This window comes from Aspergillus costaricaensis (assembly GCF_003184835.1).
Source record: "Aspergillus costaricaensis CBS 115574 unplaced genomic scaffold BO79scaffold_36, whole genome shotgun sequence".
Classification (NCBI taxonomy): domain Eukaryota; kingdom Fungi; phylum Ascomycota; class Eurotiomycetes; order Eurotiales; family Aspergillaceae; genus Aspergillus; species Aspergillus costaricensis.
Window position 1 is genome coordinate 175580 of NW_020291836.1, and position 23673 is coordinate 199252.

Here is a 23673-nt window from a genome sequence, read left to right on the forward strand (position 1 = left end):
ATTTGCAGGTATACCATTCTTGTATGAGTGATTTATTCCGAATTGGCCTCCATTTGGTCCATTAGTAGCTTATCTCAGCTCCGCCTCTGCTCTTATAATCTCACCCCACTTCCTCCCAATGGCCGCTGGCCCATTTTCATTGACAATATTGTGAACTGCTTCTATTAGCTCGCCGATAATTCACTTACAGGGATACTAGGCAAACAATTTGGCTGCCTAGCTTTGACTTGCCTCTTACGGCTAACAATCTCCAGAAAAGCTTTCGGGCAATCGGAGTTCATATGTTCTGGTCAAGTCCTGATTCCCAGTCCCTTTACCTCTGTAGATTCTAGTTGTGCTAGAAAATGGTATCCAGTTGTTGGAGTGGCCGAAGCGCTCAAATGACCTCTCAAACTATACTCAATCCTGGTAATATACAGTACTATATGCGAAGCTTAGCCATGTCGTAAACTGAGCCCTATGTATTATGCAACTGAGCGACTGGTCACCTTGCCATGGTTTCTGAATAAGTTGAAAAAAAAATATCTCACGGCTAGCTTACTATCACGGAAAGGATTAAGGCTTGATTGTGTGCCTGATGTTCCTGACGAGGTTAACCAATGGTAGGGCTACTGATAAGGTTAGTTTGATGGCAGGATAGGTAGACCGTGCCTCATTTGACAATTCTGAAGATAAGCATTCTTCGGGGCAATGCCTCTGACGCTGTTATATCCAAATCCGGTAACCACCTCGACACTAAGGTATCAAGATCACCTCTTAAATATAGGTCAATAGCGAATGACTGCTATAGGAGGTTCGTCATGCCTTGGTGAAGACAAATCAGGTGGGTGTAGCTTTGCCCCCGCCAGACTTCACATGGTGGTTTGGCCGGGGAAGGAAGATCTCCCGGCTGGTCCACACATCACCATGCTTGTTCTCTCATGTTAGCGCTTACATGATACGGAACTGCTACATAAACAGCTAGATAGTAAGTCTAGGCTTTTGCGTTTTTGATTACAACAGCCTTGAAGATTATCTTTTGCCTAATTGAGGCTGTAAGACACTTATTATACTATCTTAGCCAAGTTACCGTACCTACGACTTAAAAAAGTGCATCTTGGGGTAAGATATCCGTCTCGTGTAGGCTCTATGGTATTAGCATTGGATATACAAAGCAATGTATGATCGGCAATGGCAAACATACTGAAAGTCTGACGGTGCCGGTTTAGAAAACAGAACATAATGGAACGTACATATTGGATGGAGATCGAGAAGCGGGAATATAACGATGAAAGCCCAGAGCGGGCCATCTTAATGGTGCGCGCATGAAAACGAACGTCAAAGGCCGTCAGCGTCGAAAAGTGGATAGAAGTCAAAGCGCACAAGGAGGTTCATCCTCAGGCAGAAACAAAAATCAGGGTGCCTTCTCGGGGTCGGGCAGAAGGAAGGTACTATGGAATCATAATTGACTAACACAGCCCCTTCAGCCACGGATGCCACCTCCATCCTGAAATGCAGCAGCCTAGCGGGCACCCATGCGCGACGGGGTCAGCAACTAGTATGATAGTGTCAGACTGGAGCTAGAAAAATAGTTCAGCCCCCAGCATATTTCAGCCAAAGTCATATTATATTAATAAGACAGTCAAACATCTCTGAAGATACCAACCATCAAAGCAAGCTTGATACTCATATAACTGACTAGCAAACTGGAAGAAACACGAACTATACAACCCTTATCTATTTTAGATATACCACACAGGACCATATCAAGCTTGACAATCCATCCTTTATATGGACATTCATAATATCTTGTCACTTGCTGTATTACTTTCCACGCTGATCATAGATTTCATAACAGGTCTTCGACCGCTTCCGCGTCGAGAGAGAGGGCGCAGATAATCACAATCACAAGATCATTGCGGCTTCTCGGTCGCATTTGACAGCACAAATCTCAAGGGCTCCAGATGGAGATTAAAGCAGGCTTCGCTATGTCGGATTCTTTAGTAAGTAGCCTAGAAATAGAAAGTAAGCAGAGCTGAAGTTATGGGAGACTGACGTAATTGGGGGTTCGCAGCCTTGCGCTTCTTCTTCCAACCACACACCTGTAACTATAAGGGCTGACCTGAATAATCTTGGGTTTTCATTCGCGTGTCTTTACTTTGTATGTCATTTGTCTTATGTACTAAGACTTAAACTTTTGCTTTCCCCAGATGTAGTTCATCTTAAGAAGTGAACAGGGTGATACCGGAGAATATTTTACTTTAGTCTTTCCATCTATAATTGACAATAGTCTAGTGTTCAACTCTAAAGAACTTGCAACTATATGAGATACCATAGCTGCGATACCAAAGCTAAACTCCATGTCCGTCTATCAAGATACTTTGTTACCTTGAAGTAACCGTGCCTCACCAGGCATTCTACTTCCGTTACAACCAGATCATAGGAGCCCAGGTATTGTAAACTCAAAGCAAGTCTTTACCCCATTCTTAATAACCTCTGTATAGTCCTACCTAGTACATAAGATATTGGCAGAGCTCCCTCTTACTTGTATAGTCTGTTCTTTACTAGGGGGACCTGCACATCCTCTGGCGAGGTCGCCAGAGCAATGCAGCCTGCCTCGGCCTCGGCCTCCACATCGCCCAAGTACAATCGCGTGTCGCGGATATGCCGAACCCACTCATCCGCCGACCACGTGGAGGACCCAGCTAGATCGGGGATGCGATTGCGCAAGAACGCCACGGCGATTGACCCCAGTACGTCGGGTGCAAGGGTGCAAAAGCGCAAGATAGCGCCGGCGATGGCGCAGAGGAAGAGCGCCAGCGACGCAGCCAGCAGCACGCTGAGCCAGCTTCGGCTGCACTGAACCACCTCGTGCACAAGGGTTGTGAATGCCTCCTGCACCACCGTCGCCGCTACCGCCTCCTCTTCTGCGAAGGACCCCGTAAACGCGGACGGACTGATACCGATGTATAGCACGGGGTTGAGAATTTGGGCCAGCCGCGTCTCGAACACTTTTTTGCCGGCCGTATACGTGCCCTGTAGGGAGTCAGGGTTCACCACCGCGTGGTAGGGGTTTTCCAGGTAGGCGAGGATGGGCTGGTCGCCGCCGGCGAGCTCGGCGTTAGGGAAGAATTCTGAGAGTAAAGATAGGACAGGCTGGCTGCTGAACGGCTCGTTGAGATCTAAGACGGTCCAGTTGCGATCATAGGGAGGTGCAGGCGAGGCGCGGACCGACGAAACCTGGCAGGTACTGGTAGAGGAACTGCCCGAGGCGCTGGCCGTGCAGGCCACATTGGCGTCGACGTATGTTGTGGTCAGATCGCACTCAGCTCGCGTCCACTCTTCCCCGGAAATCGTCTCTACCTGCGATTCAAACTGAAGCTGGCGGGCAGGCCGGGTGGTGTTCGCCTCTGGCAGCAGCCGGAAATTCGAGCACGGTTTGGAGATGGCGATTTGGTATTGGGTGCCGCCCCGCATGCTTGCCCAGGTACAGTCAACACCAGTCTCGGGAAGTGGCGAACTCGAGGAGGTGTAGTTGGTGAAGTCGGTCTGGTTGGATTTTCCAAACTTCGAGCAGTTAATATACAGGTATGAACCTGGCAGGGTGAAGGAGGTGTTTCCTGCATCCGCGAGATTGCCCACGGGGGTGCCGACCAGTGATGCATATGTCAGATTATTCTCCTCGGGCATGGCCGTCCATTCGTGATCCGTCATGTCCCACAGACTCTGCTCATTTTCCAGCATAGGGAAGCGCACGTTGCCCCAAAGATCTTGGTTGCGCTTTTCCAGAAGTGGAGCCGCCATAATGACAGCAACGGTGGGGTAGACCACAAGGCGCTGAGCTTCTGCTGAACCTTCGGCATAGCCGTATTGATAAGCAGTGAAGGTATTTATGGTAGTCAGGTTCCGCGGACTACTTGAATTCCTTGCCACGATAGAAATGACTCTGAGAGAGGCCTGGCTACCCAATGGCGATAAAGACCACAACAAAACTATCATTATAGCGCCGAAATCTAGCAAGCCTAGCTGTATCTGTGTGAGCACCGCGCCCGAGATACTCTGACTCCCGAGACATCGCTGCAACAGTCCGACCGTTGCTCCCCGATGAGTCTGAATGCACCAGGAGGGGATGCTCTTCATGCTGCCGCCGACAATGGCGGCGAAGAGGACCGGGAAGATGGTAGGTGCCTTTCATCACCATCAAAAGCAGATTAGCGAAAACTGATCGTAGTACATATTAGAGGGGGCTGGTCGGATTTACTGACGTATTGTGCGACTTTCACGAGCTTGGAACCCGTGGAGTCTGGGCCGGCGAGATTTCCGTCGATCCTGTAAGCCCAGACACCGAGAATGACAAATAGCAGGGTGATGGAAGCAACAATCATGTCAAACACTAGACGTAGAAGCCTGTACAGCAATGAGGTCTCGAGAGGCTGCAAGCGAGACCCTTTCGGGTCAGCTTCGGTGTCCTCTGGGTGGTCGACTGTGAATTCCTCGTATTGTGGGGACGAGAGTCTCGACGGTGAATCCAGATATGTTGCTTGCTCCTCGACTGGAAGCGCGTCGTAGTTAGACTGTCCGTCCCCTGCCATTTTCGTGTATGCATCCAAACCAACAGCAACTGTGAGAGACAGGGTGAAGGAACTAGCTTGAGCAAACGTGAAAGGGCACAGAGATGGGGTCTTTGAAGACCTGATAGAGTGGCGTAAGCACTAGGGGAGTGTGCCTTAACCAGGGAGATTAGCCGCCCATGACTGAGAGGATGCCACGAAATGTGTAGCCTTGCACTAGCATAGATCAGAGCCTCCAGGGACCTACTCGATATCAAGGCCACTGCGAGTGTCAGCAGACCCTGAAAGCCGAGGGTCAGAGCGCAGTGTAGCCTAGCTAGCAGCAAATTTCGGACTTGCCCTGCTTAATGTATACATCTAGATCAACATTTTAGCCTATGTATTTGGTAAATGCCTAAAAATGGAAGAGTCACTCTTTTCTTTCTTCCCCCTTCCTTGTCTCGAGATCTTGGTAAGATACATTATATAGCCCGCCTCCCACGAGCGACATTGAATGTTCCATTGAGTTTGCATTCATTTTCGGTCGGAAGGCAAACTAATGGGTGGTACTATGGGTATACTGCGGAAACCACCATGTCTGTGGGAAATCGCACAATATAAATCCATAATTAAAGCTACTGTGCTCAACTAAGTCTTAAATTACGTATCGCGAGGTACCCCTCTCCCTATGGCCTGCTTTTTGTGTGGGAGAATCGTACAACAAGAAGCACAGCCTTCCGTCGCCGACAACTCCAGTGGTTCTTGCTCTGCATTGACGAGTTTGCTTTGAATGTGCTTGCCGGCCAGTTGAAGACTGATCCGTGTATTATCATAGAGTTTACTTTTCTACTCAATCTCAGGTTAGGGGGAAGTGGGTAGGGTCTTGGGAGTTTATTTGTTATAGAAAATCTATGTCCTACTTGTCTATTTCTGCTGAATGGGCTTGATTCGCCTAGAGTCAGTGCCATAGGTATCAGTAATGTGAGTGCGCCTTGTCCTAATTAGATAAGGCTACATGTAACGGACCATTATTTGCCACTACAATCTGTACCTGTGGGCCCAAAGCTTAAAGAATGTTCAAGGCCAGCTAATGCGCTTCTTCTGTGGACACATTCCTATTTAAAGGTATAATTTAAGTAAAATTGGTGCCAGAAGACAGTAATAGAAATACTATTAATAAATACATATAAATAATAATAATAGTAAATAAGATATATTATTCCTTAATACATAACCAGGTTACCGAACCTGTTGCACTAATTTCTGACCTGTTGCAACTGAGACCCCCCAGCCGAGCATAGCAAGAAGCAATCAAATACGATTACGACATCCCGAAGGCTTAGCCACTCAAAATAGCGGGACCCGCGGGTCGCAGATGCCCCGCCAAATTGTTGATGCCTTCAATTTTGAGTCTTCCGTCGCCCTACGTCAGTCATCGCCATTTTCAGATTAAATATCCTGTTTCTTTTCTGCCTGTCAGAGATCACACATAAATATACCCGTCCCCCTCTATAGACCATTTCTTCCTCAATATACCCTCCTATCCCCACCTACCCACCGAATACCCTCACAATGTCACAACCACCCACCAACACAAACAGCCACAAGATGTGGGATAAAACCAAGACCTACGGAAAAATGGGCTTTGACAAAGCCTGGGGCGCCCTCGACAAGCTAGGCGCCCCGGTCAACCGACTCAGCAACAAGCTGGGTTCCGAAGCCTTCTGGCCCATGACCCTCGATAAAGAAAGCGAAAAGGTCGCCCGTATTCTCCGCAGTTTCTGCAAAGATGGAGTCTACGTGGACGAGCCAGCCGCGGACACTGCGCCTCCTGTCAACAGCAACGAAGCATCATCATCGAAACAGAAAATTGACAAGCCGCGCGGAAAGCAAAAGGTGTTGAAAAAGATCCCCTCCGAGGTGATCCGGCAGGCTAAGGGAATAGTCGTGTTCACAGCCATGAGAACGGGCTTGTGGTTCAGTGGAGCTGGTGGCAGTGGCATTCTGATTGCCCGGGTACCGGAGACCGGGGAGTGGAGTGCACCTTCCGGAATCTTGTTGCACACAGCTGGTTTGGGATTCCTTGTTGGTGCAGATATCTACGACTGCGTAATGGTCATAAATACCTATGAAGCGCTGGAAGCATTCACCAAGGTCAGAGTGACCCTGGGCAGCGAGATTACTGTTGCCGCGGGCCCGATTGGCATGGGCGGAGTGTTGGAGTCGGAGGTGCACAAGCGCCGGGCGCCGATTTGGTGTTATGTCAAGAGTCGGGGTTTCTATGCGGGGGTGCAGATCGATGGAACAATCGTTATTGAGCGAAATGATGAGAATGAGAGGTTCTACGGTCGGAAGATTCCTGTCAAAGAGATCCTGACCGGCCATGTGCGCACGGATAACCCGTCCGTGCGAATGTTGACGCACACCATTCGTTCTGCGCAGGGTGATGCCAACTTTGACCAGGCTCCTGCTGGAGTGCAAGCGCCCATGGGACCGAGTCCTAGTGATTATGCACCTGAGGATCTTCAGCATACTCAGATGGTTCATACTGGGGCGGCTCCAGGCGAGGGAGCACCATATCAACCAGGTCCTCAATATCCGCCTAGGCCCGAGTCTGGTCCTGGTCCGCAGTATCAACCCGGGCCCCAGTACCAGTCTGGGCCTCAATATCAGCAAGGACCTCAACAAGGCCCTGGTCCGCAATATCAACCTGGTCCCCAGTACCAGTCTGGGCCTCAGTATCAGCAGGGACCTCAACAAGGTCCTGGTCCGCAATACCAGTATCAGGGTGATCCGCAGCACCAATATGGTGCTCCAAATCAGTCGAATCCTCAATATCAGCAACCGGGTGCGCCATACCAGCCTGGTCCCCAGTATCACCCGGGCCATCAGTAGCCATTCGGTTGCGATTGACAAGATGCGCCCGCAACATATTCTTATATTTGCTTCTTCCAGCGAGACAACCTGATTAGATGCCCTATTGTTAAACCACTCTAAGATAACGAATCACGATTGACAACGTCTTTAATCATAGAACCCTACTCGTGCAAATCCTGTCTATTCTCACTTCGTAAATCCAATGCACATAGGATACTACGAGAATCCTTCCACACCTTAGTAGCTCTAACCATTCAGCCTGATGAAGATCAAAGTGGCAGTGTCCAGCTAACCCCGTTATCTCCGACAGCCTACATCCATTATATCTACACCAAATAACGCCCATTCACAACAATAAGCACCATATCATCAGACTATGCCATACCCTCAAGCTCTATAGCGTAGCTGAATTATAATGAAAATAATCCTCACCGGCAGCACCGGCTTCATCGGCCAGGAAATCCTCACCCAATGTCTCCGAAACCCACACATCACATCCATCATCGCGCTGTCCCGGCGCCCGCTCCCTACAAATAACCCCAAGCTGACGGCCAAGCTCGTGGATGATTTCCTCACATACCCTGAGAGTTTATTACAGGAGTTGAAGGGGGCGGAGGCGTGTATCTGGTATACTTTCCCAATCCATCCCCTTCACAACTATAGTAAGTATATCCATGAAGCTGATGCAAGGATACCGAAACAGGGCGATCGGGGTGAACAGAACCAGAGACACCGAAACAGCTCGGAAAATAAATGTCGAGTACACGATGGCTGCGATGAGGGCATTCGGCACACATTTGTTTTCCTCGGTTGAAGGAGGGGGGAAGAAGTTCCGCTTCGTTTATCTGAGCGGAGGGATGTCGGAGAGGGAACAGAGTAGGTCGTTGTGGATGGCGGGGGAGACGAGGAAGATTAGGGTATTTCCCCTCTCTTTATTGATTATTCATACGAGATATTTTGGGTGTTATAATGGTTTACGTTGGGCTGAAGGGCATGGTACTAATGACGGATATGCACAGGGACAAGTTGAGAACGAATTAACCGACTACGAAAAGGATAACAACAGCAGTGTAGAAGTGTATATTGCCCGACCGGGGATGGTTCTTGCACGGGGAATGAGTCTTAGGACATTGGTCTTTGGAATGGGACCGTCCATCTGGGTGGATGATTTGGCAAAGGTGTTGGTGAATGTTGCTGTGAAAGGGGATAAAGATGGGGAGAGGGTATTGGAGAATGAGAGGATGTTGCGGTGGGAGCATTAATTTTATACTATGCTGATTGTGGGATCTAGTAATCGGATACTCTGAGAACAAATTCGATTTGTGCATTTAATTGATATTTCGCTAATGAGAATTTGCGATCGCATGAGATTCCTATCGTTACTGGTAGATGTGGACGGGACGGGATGATTCCTAGCAAGCATTGATGTTAGCTGCTGCAGTTGACAACATGATAATGTGACAAAATGTGAATGGTGGAAGCCTGTCAGAGACCCGTCTTGAATAGGTACAATTCTTTTTCACCACAGAGAAAAAAGTGAACAATATTTAAGTAAGGGATGTCGGACATCATAGGACTGTAATGGTGTTGATCATGGAGAGAGGGGGGAGGCGAATAGTGACATACCGACCAGTCGGGTGGCTTCCCTGGTTTCTGACTGAAAACAGGGAAGCAGGAACCTTCATAAGGAAGTTTGAGTTTCCTTCAGCAAAGTGCTTCTTTTTTAATGAAGGTGGGATGGTTTGCCGTTCGCTGATCATGACAACGATGGCTACTCGTGCAGGGAGTATAAAACCCTTTCAAGATGTCCAGCTGTGATAGTTGCAAGAGCTGCATTCTATTTTACGGTCGCATTTAAATAGTTGCCCCTTGTGTTGTGACTAGGGTCGTGGCCCTATCCCCTGTTTTCATTGTTTTCAGTGTTTTCAACCTTGTTTTCAATGTTTTCAGTAATGTTTTCATTGTTTTCAACTCGCGTGGAACCATGTGGTTGCAGGCACCATGATGGCGGTTTGCACTGTGATCAAGACTACGGAGACAGCCGGAAAATGGTTCCTGTGCTGTTCTGATTTGCCCTATCTGGTCTGCCAGTTGACAGCTGATAACAGCTTGGAAAGTGCGTCTTGAATACTAATCAATGTCTATCTTTATTATATGAGTTTAACCTGAAATCTGTTCGCATGATTTATGATTCCGTCTTGAATAGCTCATTTCCCGACCTTCGTCCCACTGCCATATCCACAAGACAACTCCTCCCGAGCTAGCAGTGGTACACCCAGTCTCAAGCATTCTCCTTATATATCTGCCGTATTAAATCCGCCAATTTCTGTACCTCGTGTGTGTTCCATGGCATGGCGTGATGGTAATCAACCTCGTACAATTTCTTGGTTTTCGAGTCATAGTATTTCGCGTACTGGAGTCGGCTGAGCGGCAGTACCCAGTCCTTGAGCCCGTGGACATGCAATGTAGGCAGCGAGACTGTGCTATCTTCAAAGTTGAAGTCTGCGACACGTCAGTATTTTTACGACAGAAGCTGCCAAAGTGTAGATGCAGGGTAAGTCGGGCAGGAACGAGACAACACTTCTCACGGGCGATTATAACTCCGTGAAGAAACATTAGCAGATAGTGAATAACAAGCAAACATACGTTTTGAGACTTCCGATTCCAGCGGTGCCCCAGCTCCCATGCAACAAACTCCGAATTTTAACTGGATTCCCTCATTCGCATCCCAGCCCGAGGCAGCTCTGCGTTGTTGATCCAGCAACAATCCACCCACCATTCTGGTTCCTTGACTAAATCCCATGGCACCCACCCATGGACCGGCTGGCTCATCTTGCTCTCGGTCATTTTGTACCATCAGCTTTAAAACCCTCTCGATCCCGTCCCGGCCAACATCGTCATACCCACTTCCATCCACCAGTTCTTTGCCGTCGCTGTCATTCGTCACCCATGATTTGTATGGCTCGTAGCCGCGGAAGGCGGGGAGGACGCCGGGACCGGCGTCGCGAGTATAGGGACCGTCGAAAAAGACGAATTCAAAGTCGTTTTCGAGCAAGCTGGCGAGGCGCGAACATTGAATCTTGTAGATTTCGCCTTTGGAGCCACCGCCGTGGAAGCAGGCGATGCGGGGGCGGGGTGCGGGAGGGAACATTCTGAAGGTGGTGTAGAGTGAGGCGTATTAGGGTTGGAGGTTAGGAGAATATAGTCTGTCTCCCAATATAAGCAGCGACAAAATAGAACTTGCGATGCTAGAGTTTGCGAGTTGAGATGAGTTGAGGCGACTTGCGAGACGGTGAGGGATCGCGAGGGGCATGGATGGTCATGTGAGATTTTAGCTGCAAGTTTCGGGGGCCAAACATTCTTATTGGCGCCGGAGTATCTTTTCTGGATAAATCCTGCATGGCGATCGGATCCTTCTGTCAGTTGAAGATATGTCTTTCCTGGTATATAATACAAAGTAATATTGTTACGGACTATGGAGTACTACACTGTGGTATAATCTACAATGGGTAATGATGGTCCCACCGCGAACCAGAAATCCAATAAACCACTCCAGTAGCCCTTTCCCCGGACATTCCCCGACCCCCCACGAACCCCCGCACCAGCAACAAAACCACTGAGACCAAGGCAACAGCAGTTCCTGTTCACAACATGTCCCAAACTACCCTTCAACTTCTAAAGATCACTCCTTTACATCCACCACTATGTCCAAACGCATCATCATCACCGGTGGCTCCGGCAAAGCCGGCCAATTCATCATTGCCCACCTCCTCGCCCAGAACTACGACATCCTCAACCTGGACCTGAACCCACTTACCGCTCCCCTCAGTAACAAAGTCCATACCCTCAAAGTTGATCTCACCGACAACGGCCAAGTCCATGGCGCCCTGCACTCCCATTTCCATCTCACCGAACCCTTCCGTGAACCCCTCCGCCAGGTCCCCGATGCCGTCATTCATCTAGCTGGGTACGCACGGAACATGATCGTTCCTGATAACGAGACATTTCGAGGCAATACTCTCTCCACCTATAATGTGATCGAAGCCGCATGTCGGATAGGCGTACCGAAGATCATAACTGCCAGTTCACTCTGCGCGTACGGGGTTGCTTTTGCAGAAGGGGATGTCGATTATCCTTCGTTCCCGGTTGACGAGGAGGTAGATACCAACCCGATGGACGTGTATGGTCTGACGAAAGTGATTGGGGAACGTACAGCACGGAGCTTTGCTCGGCGATTCGGGACCGATATCTATGTCATGCGACTGGGCGCTATTGTCGCGCCGGAGGAAATGCGGAGTCGGTTTGAGGAGTACGTGCATTCGCCGAAGCAGTACAAGGTGCATGGATGGGCGTATACGGATGCCAGAGATATCGGGCTGATGTTTGAGCGGGGCATTGTTACGGATGGATTGGGGTTCCAGGTCTTTAATGCGGTGAATGATGAGATTACCAATACTGCGAGCACGGCGGAGTTCTTGCAGAAGATGTGCCCCAATGTTCTGATTACGAGGGAGATGGGGGAGAAGGAGGCCCCAGTGACTAATAGAAAGATGAAGGAGTTGTTGGGCTTTGAGCAGAAACACCGGTGGCAGGATGATTGTCTTCAGAAGTGAAGGATAAATGGTGGTGCAGAATAAGGTATCCGATGGGAGATTAGGTCGAAGACATAGATAGCTGCCTCATTCATAACCATAGCAATGGCTTAACGTGGTCCTCCGGGTGGACAACATGACATAGCATATGTCTGCATAATTATGACCTTTCCTCGAGCCCTTCATTTCAGGTGCATAAATGTGACCCTGTCAGGCCCACTGGCAGCTCGGAGTTAACAATCAGGCCACGCAGCAAATAATATGTGTGTAGCCGAGACACTCCGAGGCACTTTGATTAACGGTAAACCCAATGCGGATATCACTAAAATAGCCGCGGCTCAAGGCCCTCTTTTTGGCGGTTGAACCCGATATTGCCGAAAAGAGATGATGGCAGTGCATGAATGCCACCGAGATTTTCATGAGCTAAAAATCCTATGGCGGGAAATTAAACGTACCGATGTTGAGTATAATCCCCTATCTTTCTCTATTTTTATTTCGCATTATCATGATATGGCATATATTGAAAGGATATCCCAATTGGGTTACCGGAGAGCCAGTGGCCGGTACCGATGACTAAGCGGCAGGACCGAGCCGGATGTCTCGGTGGCGCGTCGAACCTCAAAGGGATTGTCATGTTCTGCTGTGCGGATATGCGCGCAGCCCCATTGACATACCATTGCTCGGTTTAGCTCTTGCCTTAGGCGGTCCATAGCACCTGCTGTCATTTTTGCTGATTGGTCCCCACTCGCGCTTTTGTCCCTGGGATCCCTTGGATCGACATTGTAACATGCAGGCGCGCGTGCCGGAGTCCAGCCCTACCCCCGAGGGGGATCGGTATGTGCCCCTTCGGCGTACTGCTCGGGCCTGTGACTCGTGCCATCGGAGAAAAGTAGGTTGCGCTTCGGGTGTCCACTTTCAGTCCAATTTGCAATAGTCTATTAACCTTTCCCGCGGGTCAGATCCAATGTGATACATCGGTCCCCTGTAATTGGTGCCGCCACCATAACCTGGATTGTACCTTTGATAGGCCTGTTGGCGGGAACAAACGAAAGAAGACCACTCAACCCGCCAATCCAAGGTGAGATTGTATGTTTTGTTCCATGTGGCATTCCACTAACTCTTCAGACCCTTGAGACGACCTCACCAGGAAGACCTGGAGGACAGGGTGCGGAAGCTTGAGGAGCTTCTCACACGGTCGATCTCGACTACGCAGCACCCCAGGAATTGTCTTTCTTTATTGGAGAAAGGCCATCTGGATACTGAGCAGTCTCCGAGCTTGGCTGAATCGACGGAGCTTCTTATTCAGACGGATAATCCGGCTCCCAGTAGTGGCCTACTGTTCGGGAAGATCCACTTTGCCGGTCACTATCTGGGTGAGGTTCGGACATACAGTGGTATCCCTTGCTTCTCACAGTCCGGCCAGGAGTGGGTGCGATCCTGTACGGGCGAGCCTGGCACATTCGAGGATGTCTGGTCGCACAAATACCCAAACCAGGTCCCTCACCTGACGACTCCCCATCCGCAGAATGGTTACAACCACTCTGTCACACCGGACCTTCCAGACCGGTCGTTGGTGGAACAGTACGTGAGCCACTTCTTCACTTCTGGTGAACGCATGGTCTTTCCTGTGGTGGATGAAGTTCTTTTTCGGGATACCGTGGAGCTCGCGTATCGACCATGTCATGGGCCTCCGCCTGTGGAATGTACCCGGTCTAGAGCATGTATCCTTGCATTCCTTTCATTCATTGCCGAGCTTGATCCTGCCCCAAGTCTTTCCCCGGTCGATCCTCCGGTCTACGCTGCCAAGGCGCAAAGCCTCCTCCCGTATATTCTGCACGATGTCAGTGTACCTACGTTACAGACCATGGTCATGCAGGTGAGAACTGATTCCACCCACTGACAGCCAAGCGCCCATCTCATTGATTGCGACTCCAGGCTATATACCGAACATTCACAGGCGAACTACAATTAGCCAACCAATTTCATTCCATGGCATGTCGGGTCATGTTCATGCTTGGTGGAGAGACAAGCGAGACGGTAGACGCGTTCCGAGAGTCCTCAAAAGATCCCCAGGACCGAAAATGGCGATCTCAACGAATGCTTCGTCGCTTATTCTGGCTCTGTTATGGCTTCGACAAGGAGATATGTTTCCGGTCCGGCCAACCGCCAGTTATCCACGATGAATACTGCGATCTCACACTTCCACCGAATTATACCGAAATTCAATACCCTAGCACAGAGGGCAATCCTATCCGCTACGACGACATGACCATACCCATCTTTCCGGGGGATCTACGATTGACGATGCTCAAGTCTAAAACCTACCGAACACTCTACTCTGCTAAAGCGCTGCGCAAGTCCGACGCCCAACTGCTACAAGATATCCGCGAGCTTGACGACGAACTTGAACAATGGCGCCTAAATGTACCACCCGGGCACCGTCCAACCCTCGGGACTTTCCAGGAACAGCATCCGATACCAATATACCGCATGCAACCGATTGTCATCCGACTGGAATATCATTATATGATGTGCACCATCCATCGCGCCAGTGGTCGATGTGAAGCCTGGGGTCAACAATGGAGAAGTTGCCAGAACGGAATGATGGAGGGTGTGAATTCAAGCATGCTCCTAGCCGTGGAGGCTAGTCGGTCCTCGCTGCATTTTCTTCGTACGGTCATTGGCTCAGTGCGTCCTGAGGCTTTTTGGTGCGTTGTCATATGATTTATCATGGCCCGATCTATCAGTACTAACATGGCACATAGGATGATTATTTTCTATCCCATGTCTGCCATCCTCACCATATTTTGCAGCATTTTAGCGAACCCACTTGATCCATATGTCGAAGAAGATCTACATCTACTGAAGGTGGTCCCGGACCTTGTCAGGGACATGCGACGACGACGCACGTCGGAAGTAGAGATTGCACATATGCAAACAGTCACGGATTTCGTGGCTGAGTTGATCCGACTTGGCCACTGCGCTATTGAAAAGGCTCGTCGGAGCCAGAGGCAGCTCACCCAATCGTGACGTCTCCTTCCTCATTTAGGCATCTGTAGATGTCTATTCCCCTGAGAGCTTTACAGTTCTCCCCTTCTTGTTGATATTGCTTACTGGAGTCATTGCTCAAGATACCCATGTATTATGACTTTGAAGTCACCGCCATATAGTATGGCGCATATGCGCGAGTGTATATTGAGTTAGGTTTGGATATTAGGCTGCAATCTTTATGCTCGATTTATACATACAAATAGAATTATACACAAATTAATTCTGTGATTCTGTCTTCTGATCCTGTGAATTGGTCGGTGTCGAGGACTCGCTTAACCCCATTCTAGGGATAAATGTTCTCGACTTCCTATAGCGCTCCAACATGTTTCAAACAATAGATAGGCAATGATGCGCACCGTGATAGAACATTAGACCCGTGAGTCACTAGTGGGTGCCTACATAGTGCTACTGATCAAGACCATTCGTTTCTTTCGAATTCCTCATTCTTTGCCCTCGCTACCCGCTTTGTCAGCTTCACCGACACTTGGCCGAGGGATACCCACACTTGGACCCTCAGCCTTGCTGAACAGCGCACCCGGATCAGCATTCGCGAGCTAATTATATGTGCCCACTGCCTCATACATTGGGTGGGAATGGGGACTTGCACGTGTCGTTGTATCTGTTCATGGAGACCACATTTCATCGTAAGGCCGCATTTCTACCCAACCATTATGGAACGCGAATATTGCTACCAAGCAGGCCATACCTTCTCCTGTCGATCTACGCCTATTTGTAGGTTATAATGTCCGATTTAGTACGTGCGACCGGGGTTTTTGGGTGACTTTAGCACTATAACTCAGGGACAAGTAGTCACGTGCCTATAATACCTCTGTTAATGCCGTAGTCAAGGGGAGGCTGTTCATACTTTGCCTCACGTAACGAACTATCCCAGATGCATTCATCTTCTTCATAATTTGTTTCTCCTTCTCACCACGTACAGAAACTTCTTGGATGACAAGATAAACTAAGCCCTTAGCATCACAATGTGTTCACATCAATTGGTCGCCTCGTTCCAATATTGCTCACCAATGCCCACTCTACAACACACTGCAAGCTGATTCCCCAGCTAATGGAAGTGGACAACGTCGCCTTCCTGGAGCCTCGACTCTCTTGGGTAGCTTCATACAACGACCAATGGACAATGATGCTAACTCCGTATCCTTTTCAAATACTTATATAAGTCCCTGTCCCGTCTGGTCTTATCCCAGATAGCACTCAGTGACCAAACAACATCCTCTACTACTACAAGACAATCAGACCTCATTCAACCTACAACCAAAACAAGTGTGAGTACAACCCATACCCTCTCCACCAAACACATCCCCCCAACTAACAACACCCAAAGCCACCCACACACACAACCAAAATGGCAATCTGGCTCCAAGGCCCCGGCTCCGGCGCCATCGCCGACCCGGCCCTCAAAATCCGCCCGGACAGAGGCGGCGCCATCGTGCAGCCATCAAGACCCGATGCAAAGCAGGGTGCCGTGCACTTCATCCTCCCCGCTCCACCACGCGAGAACCCCAACATAACCTCCGTCGCCGTTGACTTTGAAACCGATAAGGCATACGTCGACGCCGTGGCTATTCGCTTCGCCAATATGGAGGCATTCCGCGAACGGTTCCCCGGTCCCAAGACTTCGTCCTTTGCCGTTAAAGTGCCTCCGGGAGAGGCGGAGTATAATGGGCGGGGTGTTGTTGTTACTGTTTATGTGAAGTTTAGGGAATTCAGGGCTGTCGTTGATTTTGATCAGGTGAGAATTGCGGTTGAGTAGGAAGTTTTTGTGGATTGGGATTGGGATTTCGGTTATTGATTTCGTTCTTGTGTATTATGTATGGTTTATTGGTTTGAAGGGTGTCGCTCCCTGTCGGGATGGGGAATGTTGTTTAGATTATTGCTTTGGTTCTGTATTTTGTGTTAAATTACCTGCTGTGGAGATTTTGATCTATGTCTGACTGAATTGATGTGCTGTGCATTTCATACGGTTGAAGAGAGACAATATTAATTAGCCCTAGATACAGTCTGGAAGCTTTTATTTTGAACAATTTTTGCAATGGACATAGTGCGAAAGCCTATCTTCTATCGATTACAACATGCTATCTCATAAAGAACCGAAGAAGCCACCTCAACCAGTTAACACGATATCCTGAAACACCTAGTTCTCCAAACCAAACCATATCAATAACCTCATAACATCATACCTCATAAGCCCTGCTTCTTGTCATACCCTCAACTACCGCAAAGCCATACTAGCAATAACCACCGAACTCATATGACTTCCTGTAGAAATATACCCTCCCCTCCCCATATTCATCCCAACCATACCCACCGCCAGCTGCCCCATATTCATCTTCTCCTCACCAGCCATCCTCGGCTCCAACGTCAAACTCCTCTCATACATGCCCTCGACATCACCTCCCGCCGCCTGCACATTCCGGACAATAAACTCCTGTATCTCAGGCACAGGAAGCAAACTGTACCCGACAGCCTGACAGCTTTCAATCTCGCGCAGGGTGTCAGCGACTTTGATCCGCTTGCTGAAGTTTATCATCACGTTCGGGGGCGGGGTGTGACTTGGGATGCCGTCTTCGATGAAGGTGAGGTCGGTTAGGTAGGTTCCTTCATTACGGTTTGGTGTTAGTATGGTAATATCTAGTTGGAAAGGAGGCGGGGAGTTGATTAGGATGCATACCGAGGAAGGGAATGCGTGGTGGGCCTGCTGCGCGGAGCTTTTCTCGGTACTTGATAAAGTTCTTGTCGCTGGACATGAGGCTTTGCATGTCTTCGAGGAGTTTGCGTGTCTTGGGGCTCACTTGCGTCCAGGTGCGGTGGAGACGGTAGATGGGGCTTGTGGCTAGGCCGGAGATTATGGACATCATGGTTGCGAAGTTGTTGAGGGTACGGCAGTTCTATTGATAGCACTCTGCGTTAGCATGTGGGTTGAGACTGTCAGAGCAAGGGGGGAGCATACGTCGGCAATATTGACAAACTGCTTGATCATAGAGACACGCTTCTTCATCTCATCGTGGGCCAGGATCATCTCTCCCACCCAGTTGGCGAGCTGGTTGGAGTGTAGAATCGTGGCGTTGACACCGGTGGTGCGTTCGATAGAACTGGTGCTGCTGGTTGTGCTGGTGCTGGTGCGGCGTGAGGGAGGAATAGATAGTGGTCTATCGGTATCTTTCTTCTGCCACGACTTGTTGAGACACTCGGTAGGTTTGATTCGAGCGAAGAGACGTGATTCGATAATGGTAAGTTGGCGAGCGATCTCCATCGGGTCCAGGTCGAGGAGCTTGAGCTTCTTCATGTTCCTCGGGGTAAGTGGTTTCGGCACGGTGCTGTTTGGGGGAGTCATGTAACGTTTGAGGATGTCTTGACCCTTCAAGCGGTGCTCGATGATGGTGATGAGTTGCGAGGCAGTGGGAACGTTGGCGAGAGGTTGAACGTGGGCGTGGATGTGTCGGAGGAAGTCCATTGTTGATTCAGTGGGTGGTTCCATCCAGTACCGCTCCAGCCAGGTCTTGAGTATGTTGATGACACGGAAGCGGACGGTCTTCTGCTTCTGTTCGGTCCATCGTGAGAGGTCAGAGTCGCTGAGGCCTGGAGGTGGGGGCATGTTCAGTCGTTGGAGGAGAATCTCAAAGAGTTCCCGGCCGCAGACGAAGGTCGGGTAGGTCATAAGAAAGGTCTCGTTGAATGAAACATCTAGCCGATCGTGGCGTGTCAGTTGCTCAACCAGCCCACAGATGGAGGCGTGTTTGATGGTTTGGCGTTGGTCGTCCTCGTAAACAACCTCATCCTCGTAGTCGAGGCTCAAGAACGGGGCCGCATTCGTGTCGATCGGCATCGTCGACCATTTCCTGGCGTGCTGGGAGCTGGAAGACATTGTCGCGGGCGTATTGTTTCGTGCATAGTCGAGGTCGGATAGAGACGCTGCACTGGCCAGTCGACGTGCTTGGGGCAAGAGGGGTTTATGTCCGGGGTGACACCGGCAGCCTGGTGCAAGTAGACGATAGTGGACAATAGTCCGCACGCGAGTAAGAGGGAAGCGAGTATAGCGCTGGAACCACGGGTCTGGAACCCCACCAGCCCACATAGAATGGACGTTGTGCGTCACTTCCCGGATGTCTTGAGCGAGGTAGGGCCAGGGGCGCACAAGTTCCGACATCGCCCAGCATTTATCAATCTTATCACCGACGCGGATCGGCCTCATCATCTCCACATTGAGTAAGGCAAGGCCATCGCACGGCTCCACCTGAGCCATTTTCTGCGTGTTAGCGCGTTCATAGTCTGCTCACCGTGCGTGTCTCGGGTGGGTTCGGCGGTCACGGTTGCCTATGATTGGGCTGGTGCGCTTGTCGTCGGCTGGTTCTCTTCTTCTGATGGCAGCTGCCAAGATAGAATGGCTTCTGGGACGCTTGTGATGGGCAGCAAAGTGATCCCACTCGGGTCTCGGAGGGCTTTTCCTTAACGAGAGGTCTTCGGAGTTTGATCTATCATCTTCTACCGTTACGTTATGGCGGAGCTATTCTACTCCGGTGAGTCTTTGTGAAAAATCAGCGTAGTAGCCTGACCATCATGGAAGCAGTGACTATTATGGACGCAACGACTACAACAGATGCAACGACTACTATAAAAGCAGTGACTAACATGGAGCAATGACTATTACGGAAGGAATGACAATCATAGAAGGAATGACAATCATAGAAGCAATGACTATTATGGAAGCAATGACTATCATGGTATCTTGTATCCTACTCTACAGAACCTCTATACACACATCCTCAAATCACCTGGCCCTTGTTCTGTTGTGGCTTGTTCAGCCTGAAGTTCTTCCATATGGCCACGCAAGGAATCCCCATCGCCATAGCCACTACAGCCGCAATACACGCATACTTCATGTAGACCCCATAGGCCGCATTGATCGCATCACGAATGGCGGAACCAACGGGATACTCGAGCTGCGTGAGGTACCCGCCCACATAGATCTCCATCGCTTTGTCCTTGCTGCCCTCGGGTAATGCATCCCTCAGTGCACCAGGGAAGGTGTTGGTGTAGATGGCAGCGGCAACTGCGTAGCCTACTGCACCACCTAGACTTGAAAAAAGACCAATCAGGGAAAGCATCATGGGGACTCCCTCACGATCAGAGGCAGCCATGACAGCCATGTCTTCACCAATGACCAGTGTGCCACCTCCAAAGGCAATGAATATCTGACACATCACAATATACCCGATGCCTCCACCGGCCGATCGAAAGTGGATCATCAACCCTGCCCCTAGTAGGACCAAGGGCAGTCCGAATCCCAAACAGGTATACTTGAACTGCCGGGTGACATAGACCGTTATGCCGAACACAGCAGACCAGAAGCACGAGCCAACGTTGTAAATCTGCCCGACGTAGCCGGCCATGCCGATACTCAGATCGTAAACAACCATGCAGAAGTTGTAGAAGTAAAGCTCCCATGTGTAGTAACTGAAGAAGAGACAGGCTGCAAGACCGCAAGCCCCTATTACCGTGGGCTGCTTGAAAACGCGCCACTTGATGAAGTGGTTGCGCGCCCCGAATCGCTCCCAGAGGCCAAATAAAACGAACAGCACGAATCCAATGATGATCATGGAGATAAAAGCGGCACTCTTATACTCGGCGCGTCCGTAAGATGCGAGACTGAATGGGAGTAGGAGGAGGAGGAAGGCAGCGGTCAAGAGGAATGCACCAATTACTGCAGGAGAGTCAGAGATGTCAATTGAAACAAAGAGGATTGTGCTTACCGTCGAATTCATGGAAGTAGTGGACTACTGATTCCCAGAAAGTCCGGCCACTTGGCTCCCGACCGTAGATATACATACTCTCCGCCTTTCGTTGGTAGAATTTGAATATCACAGCCAGAGGAATGAATACAAACGGCATCACAATAGCAAAGATACCGTATCCCCATCGCCATGATGCTCTCTTGATGATTGACTCGGCAGCCAAGGGGCCGGTGAATGCAGTGCAGATAAAAGGAGTGCTGGCGAAACCAAAGGCGAAAGCTCGGTTACGCATTCCGGCAGTATCGGCCATGAAGACATCGAGGATGAGATAGACAGCATCATATCCGACCCAGTACAGAACATAACCGGCTGCATAGGAGCTGGGATTGTTGCATGCTGCAAGGATGACAAGTCCAAGGAGGTAAACACCGACGAAGACTAGGAACCCTTCCGTTCTTCCCCAGACGTTCAACAACTTCGCTGCAGGAAGTCGGACGACGCCACTGATCACGCTAGCTGCAATGCCTGCCGTACTCACTTCAGGGGCAGCTTCAAAGTTGGCGTAGGCGTTCTGGATCACATTGCTGCTGACCGAGGACTGTAGCGCTAACATAAAGAAGGAAAGCCAGATCCTGTGGTCGGAAACAGATCATGTCAGATATGAGATATCATTATAGGAGTGGGGGACTCACAGTGCATAAGTGAGATAAGCCATCTTCTTACTCCAAGCCAATGCTGCAGCCTCCGCCTGCTGCATACCACGAGGTGCATCGTGGGTCACCACGTTGGCCGACTTTTGAGCCTCGTCCGCTTGCCAGGCCTCAAGAGTGATCTCATCAGGATTCTCCTCTCCGTTGCTGGGAGAGGTGACTTCCACCTCGTAGCTGAAGTCTTTGAAATCCGCACCAGCCACATTTTGTGCTAGCTGCACATCATTGCGGCCTCGAGTGATGAGGGTAGGGCTCATGGCTGGTGACCACTAAATCAAAAGAGAGGTAAGGAATGTGAGTAGTTTGATAGTCCTCAGGGCGTAGTCCTCCGTGATCAGGTAATGTGCGACGACGAGGCGGCCATGAGTGCGGTTTTCAACATTCCGAGGGAGCGGACAGGCTGCGAGCATCGGAGCATCGCATGCAGGAGTAGTGTATCCATTTTGCACGAGGCGCGCTTCCCGATGTAGATCTCTGGGTGAACCCAGGCATCATGCATCTTGACTGGCACGAATGGGCGATGGCAGCGCGGATCAGATAACGTAGTGTGGGATCAGATAAAAATCTAATGGTGTGGTCCTGGCATCGCTCTCTTCCAATGAAATGGCGATCGACTTCAGCCCTTCCTTCCTTGGCAAGGCAGCGCGTGATAGACCCTTGGCTACAGGCTCTGACTGGCATTGTGATTGATTGCTTCGTGGGCAGGCCTTTTCACTGGTTCGATGGGTCCAGGATCCACTCAGGCACGGGAAGTCACACTCACACATTCCATATTCACAAATCTTGTTAGGCTTGAAAGGCAGCCTGACTGTAGTATTAAGCTCACGGCGCCGATCATCTCGGGTGGGAAATTCCAACTGGCAACCATGGCCCTCGGTACGAATAACAATGGCATTACCTCACTAGAAGGAATATAGATTGTCTGCTATGACTGTGGAAGGCACTTTCGCAAGCCTGAATCGTTGCACTACCTTCGTTGGTCATCATACTACATGGGATTTCATCAATTGTCCACTAAGAACTAAATTGACGTAAAATGGTTGTGGTACGAAGGCACGTAAGCTCTGGTTGTGTGACGCAGCCGCGGGACCGCCAAGGGACAATGTCCTCCTATCTGCCCTTGCAAGGGTTGCCAGATAGGTCCGATCCAGGGTAAGAACACGCGAGATCTGTTCCAACACCGTGAAAATGATAATCATAGGCCGTCTCGGCTTAGCCAATTGGGCTTCAGGATGTATGATCTTGAGGGCCGAAGGAGTCTGTGGAAATGAGCTTAATAAATTGAGTCAGTCCCTTGATGGCGCACAGACTAAGAGTTCTAAGTTAAAGTTATCATAATCAATATCCCTGTTCTCCAAAGTAAGAGTGTCTCCGTATTCATATGTGTCACCTTTGAGGAGGGAATTTTGTGTGTGAGTGGGTCGGCTTCGGATCGCCATTCGCAAGCTATGGCCATTTTCGGCCATCTATCTGCTTCAAGTCGGCTGTATGCAGCAAATCCATGACATAATTTCAGCTGCAGTGGAAAAAGAAACTACCCAAGCTTTGATTAAGTGGGTGAGCTGCGGCAACTTAGGGCAAAGCTTTGTAGCAATGTTCGTCTGCCGGGTTCTTCCGGGGATATGAGGCTTCTTCATGAAAAGCTCTTTCAGCGTAGTCTTGATAAAATCCAAAACCAATTGTTGCTGAACTGATTCGGATGTTAGCTTTTTTCGAGGGACTCCGATTCAAATACTCCCTTGTCAATCGGTGAAAGATCATTTATGTGGACCGAGATACGTCAGCTGAATGTATAGTGCTAGTGTTTCAGAACGATTAAGTAACGATTTACTCGTTAGTGAGTACAGCCAGTTGACTCTTCCCCAGCCACCAGTCATTGAACAAAGCAGGTAAGGTACTTTGTGTGGTTTCTCAATCCTCTTGACAAGGTCGCTCTTCTCTGTTGTCTCAGGTGCAAAACAAAATTCCGTCCCATGTCCTCTCCCGATACCACCTTTCCATGGTTTAAACGTTTGTAGTACTATGCCTAATTTTTGGACAGTCTCTACTCTCGCAAGTAAAATCCTTTCCTTGCGATAACAGACACAATCTCTGGTCAACCTGCTTGCTGGTGACGATACATTAACCTGGTCTATGTAACCATTGTACCTTGACCCATGCG

At 49.7% G+C, this 23673-nt stretch overlaps 9 protein-coding genes across 9 annotated transcripts; 5 read left to right on the forward strand and 4 right to left on the reverse strand.

Annotated features, from left to right (window-relative positions):
- Window positions 1-2365: 2365 nt before the first annotated feature.
- On the reverse strand, window positions 2366-4607 carry BO79DRAFT_290212 (uncharacterized protein). The gene is made up of 2 exons (XM_025688866.1): window positions 4245-4607; window positions 2366-4167 (listed from the first exon to the last, which is right to left on the reverse strand). Exons 1-2 carry the CDS (start codon window positions 4569-4571, stop codon window positions 2521-2523), a joined length of 1974 nt encoding a protein of 657 aa, XP_025535718.1. The 5' UTR covers window positions 4572-4607; the 3' UTR covers window positions 2366-2520.
- Window positions 4608-5965: 1358 nt separating this feature from the next.
- BO79DRAFT_211130 (DUF500 and UBA/TS-N domain protein) lies at window positions 5966-7547 on the forward strand. Its single transcript, XM_025682958.1, has one exon. It carries the CDS (start codon window positions 6102-6104, stop codon window positions 7422-7424), a length of 1323 nt encoding a protein of 440 aa, XP_025535719.1. The 5' UTR covers window positions 5966-6101; the 3' UTR covers window positions 7425-7547.
- A 274-nt stretch (window positions 7548-7821) lies between these two features.
- On the forward strand, window positions 7822-8668 carry BO79DRAFT_157301 (putative nucleoside-diphosphate-sugar epimerase; the record flags this gene model as incomplete). Its single annotated transcript, XM_025678857.1, has 3 exons — window positions 7822-8033; window positions 8110-8323; window positions 8426-8668. 3 exons carry the CDS (start codon window positions 7822-7824, stop codon window positions 8666-8668), a joined length of 669 nt encoding a protein of 222 aa, XP_025535720.1.
- Window positions 8669-9551: 883 nt separating this feature from the next.
- BO79DRAFT_240221 (uncharacterized protein) lies at window positions 9552-10649 on the reverse strand. The gene is made up of 2 exons (XM_025684998.1): window positions 10053-10649; window positions 9552-9908 (listed from the first exon to the last, which is right to left on the reverse strand). Exons 1-2 carry the CDS (start codon window positions 10555-10557, stop codon window positions 9688-9690), a joined length of 726 nt encoding a protein of 241 aa, XP_025535721.1. The 5' UTR covers window positions 10558-10649; the 3' UTR covers window positions 9552-9687.
- Window positions 10650-11067: 418 nt separating this feature from the next.
- BO79DRAFT_211132 (NAD-dependent epimerase/dehydratase family protein) lies at window positions 11068-12099 on the forward strand. The gene has a single exon (XM_025682959.1). It carries the CDS (start codon window positions 11111-11113, stop codon window positions 12017-12019), a length of 909 nt encoding a protein of 302 aa, XP_025535722.1. The 5' UTR covers window positions 11068-11110; the 3' UTR covers window positions 12020-12099.
- A 686-nt stretch (window positions 12100-12785) lies between these two features.
- BO79DRAFT_247891 (fungal specific transcription factor domain-containing protein) lies at window positions 12786-15028 on the forward strand (the record flags this gene model as incomplete). The annotated part of the gene is made up of 5 exons (XM_025685676.1): window positions 12786-12832; window positions 13026-13076; window positions 13124-13874; window positions 13934-14706; window positions 14764-15028. 5 exons carry the CDS (start codon window positions 12786-12788, stop codon window positions 15026-15028), a joined length of 1887 nt encoding a protein of 628 aa, XP_025535723.1.
- A 925-nt stretch (window positions 15029-15953) lies between these two features.
- On the forward strand, window positions 15954-17061 carry BO79DRAFT_290217 (uncharacterized protein). The gene is made up of 2 exons (XM_025688867.1): window positions 15954-16335; window positions 16395-17061. Exon 2 carries the CDS (start codon window positions 16416-16418, stop codon window positions 16821-16823), a length of 408 nt encoding a protein of 135 aa, XP_025535724.1. The 5' UTR covers window positions 15954-16335; window positions 16395-16415; the 3' UTR covers window positions 16824-17061.
- A 221-nt stretch (window positions 17062-17282) lies between these two features.
- Window positions 17283-19313, reverse strand: BO79DRAFT_274265 (Ras-GEF domain-containing protein; the record flags this gene model as incomplete). Its single annotated transcript, XM_025687584.1, has 3 exons — window positions 17283-17668; window positions 17742-17958; window positions 18021-19313. 3 exons carry the CDS (start codon window positions 19311-19313, stop codon window positions 17283-17285), a joined length of 1896 nt encoding a protein of 631 aa, XP_025535725.1.
- Window positions 19314-19833: 520 nt separating this feature from the next.
- On the reverse strand, window positions 19834-21769 carry BO79DRAFT_157384 (siderochrome-iron transporter; the record flags this gene model as incomplete). The annotated part of the gene is made up of 3 exons (XM_025678864.1): window positions 19834-20771; window positions 20821-21434; window positions 21495-21769. The coding sequence occupies 3 exons, from the start codon at window positions 21767-21769 to the stop codon at window positions 19834-19836; spliced, it is 1827 nt and encodes a 608-aa protein (XP_025535726.1).
- Window positions 21770-23673: the final 1904 nt, after the last annotated feature.

Excerpts from the sequence above, each read along its gene's own strand:
- BO79DRAFT_290217 (XM_025688867.1), top strand. The coding sequence starts at position 16,416 with ATGGCAATCTGGCTCCAAGGCCCCGGCTCCGGCGCCATCGCCGACCCG.
- BO79DRAFT_290212 (XM_025688866.1), bottom strand. The coding sequence starts at position 4,571 with ATGGCAGGGGACGGACAGTCTAACTACGACGCGCTTCCAGTCGAGGAG. Across the intron at positions 4,168-4,244 it reads TCGTGAAAGTCGCACAATAC|GCACCTACCATCTTCCCGGT; the intron begins GTCAGTAAATCC and ends TGGTGATGAAAG.
- BO79DRAFT_211130 (XM_025682958.1), top strand. The coding sequence starts at position 6,102 with ATGTCACAACCACCCACCAACACAAACAGCCACAAGATGTGGGATAAA.
- BO79DRAFT_211132 (XM_025682959.1), top strand. The coding sequence starts at position 11,111 with ATGTCCAAACGCATCATCATCACCGGTGGCTCCGGCAAAGCCGGCCAA.
- BO79DRAFT_240221 (XM_025684998.1), bottom strand. The coding sequence starts at position 10,557 with ATGTTCCCTCCCGCACCCCGCCCCCGCATCGCCTGCTTCCACGGCGGT. Across the intron at positions 9,909-10,052 it reads GGAATCGGAAGTCTCAAAAC|ACTTCAACTTTGAAGATAGC; the intron begins GTATGTTTGCTT and ends GACGTGTCGCAG.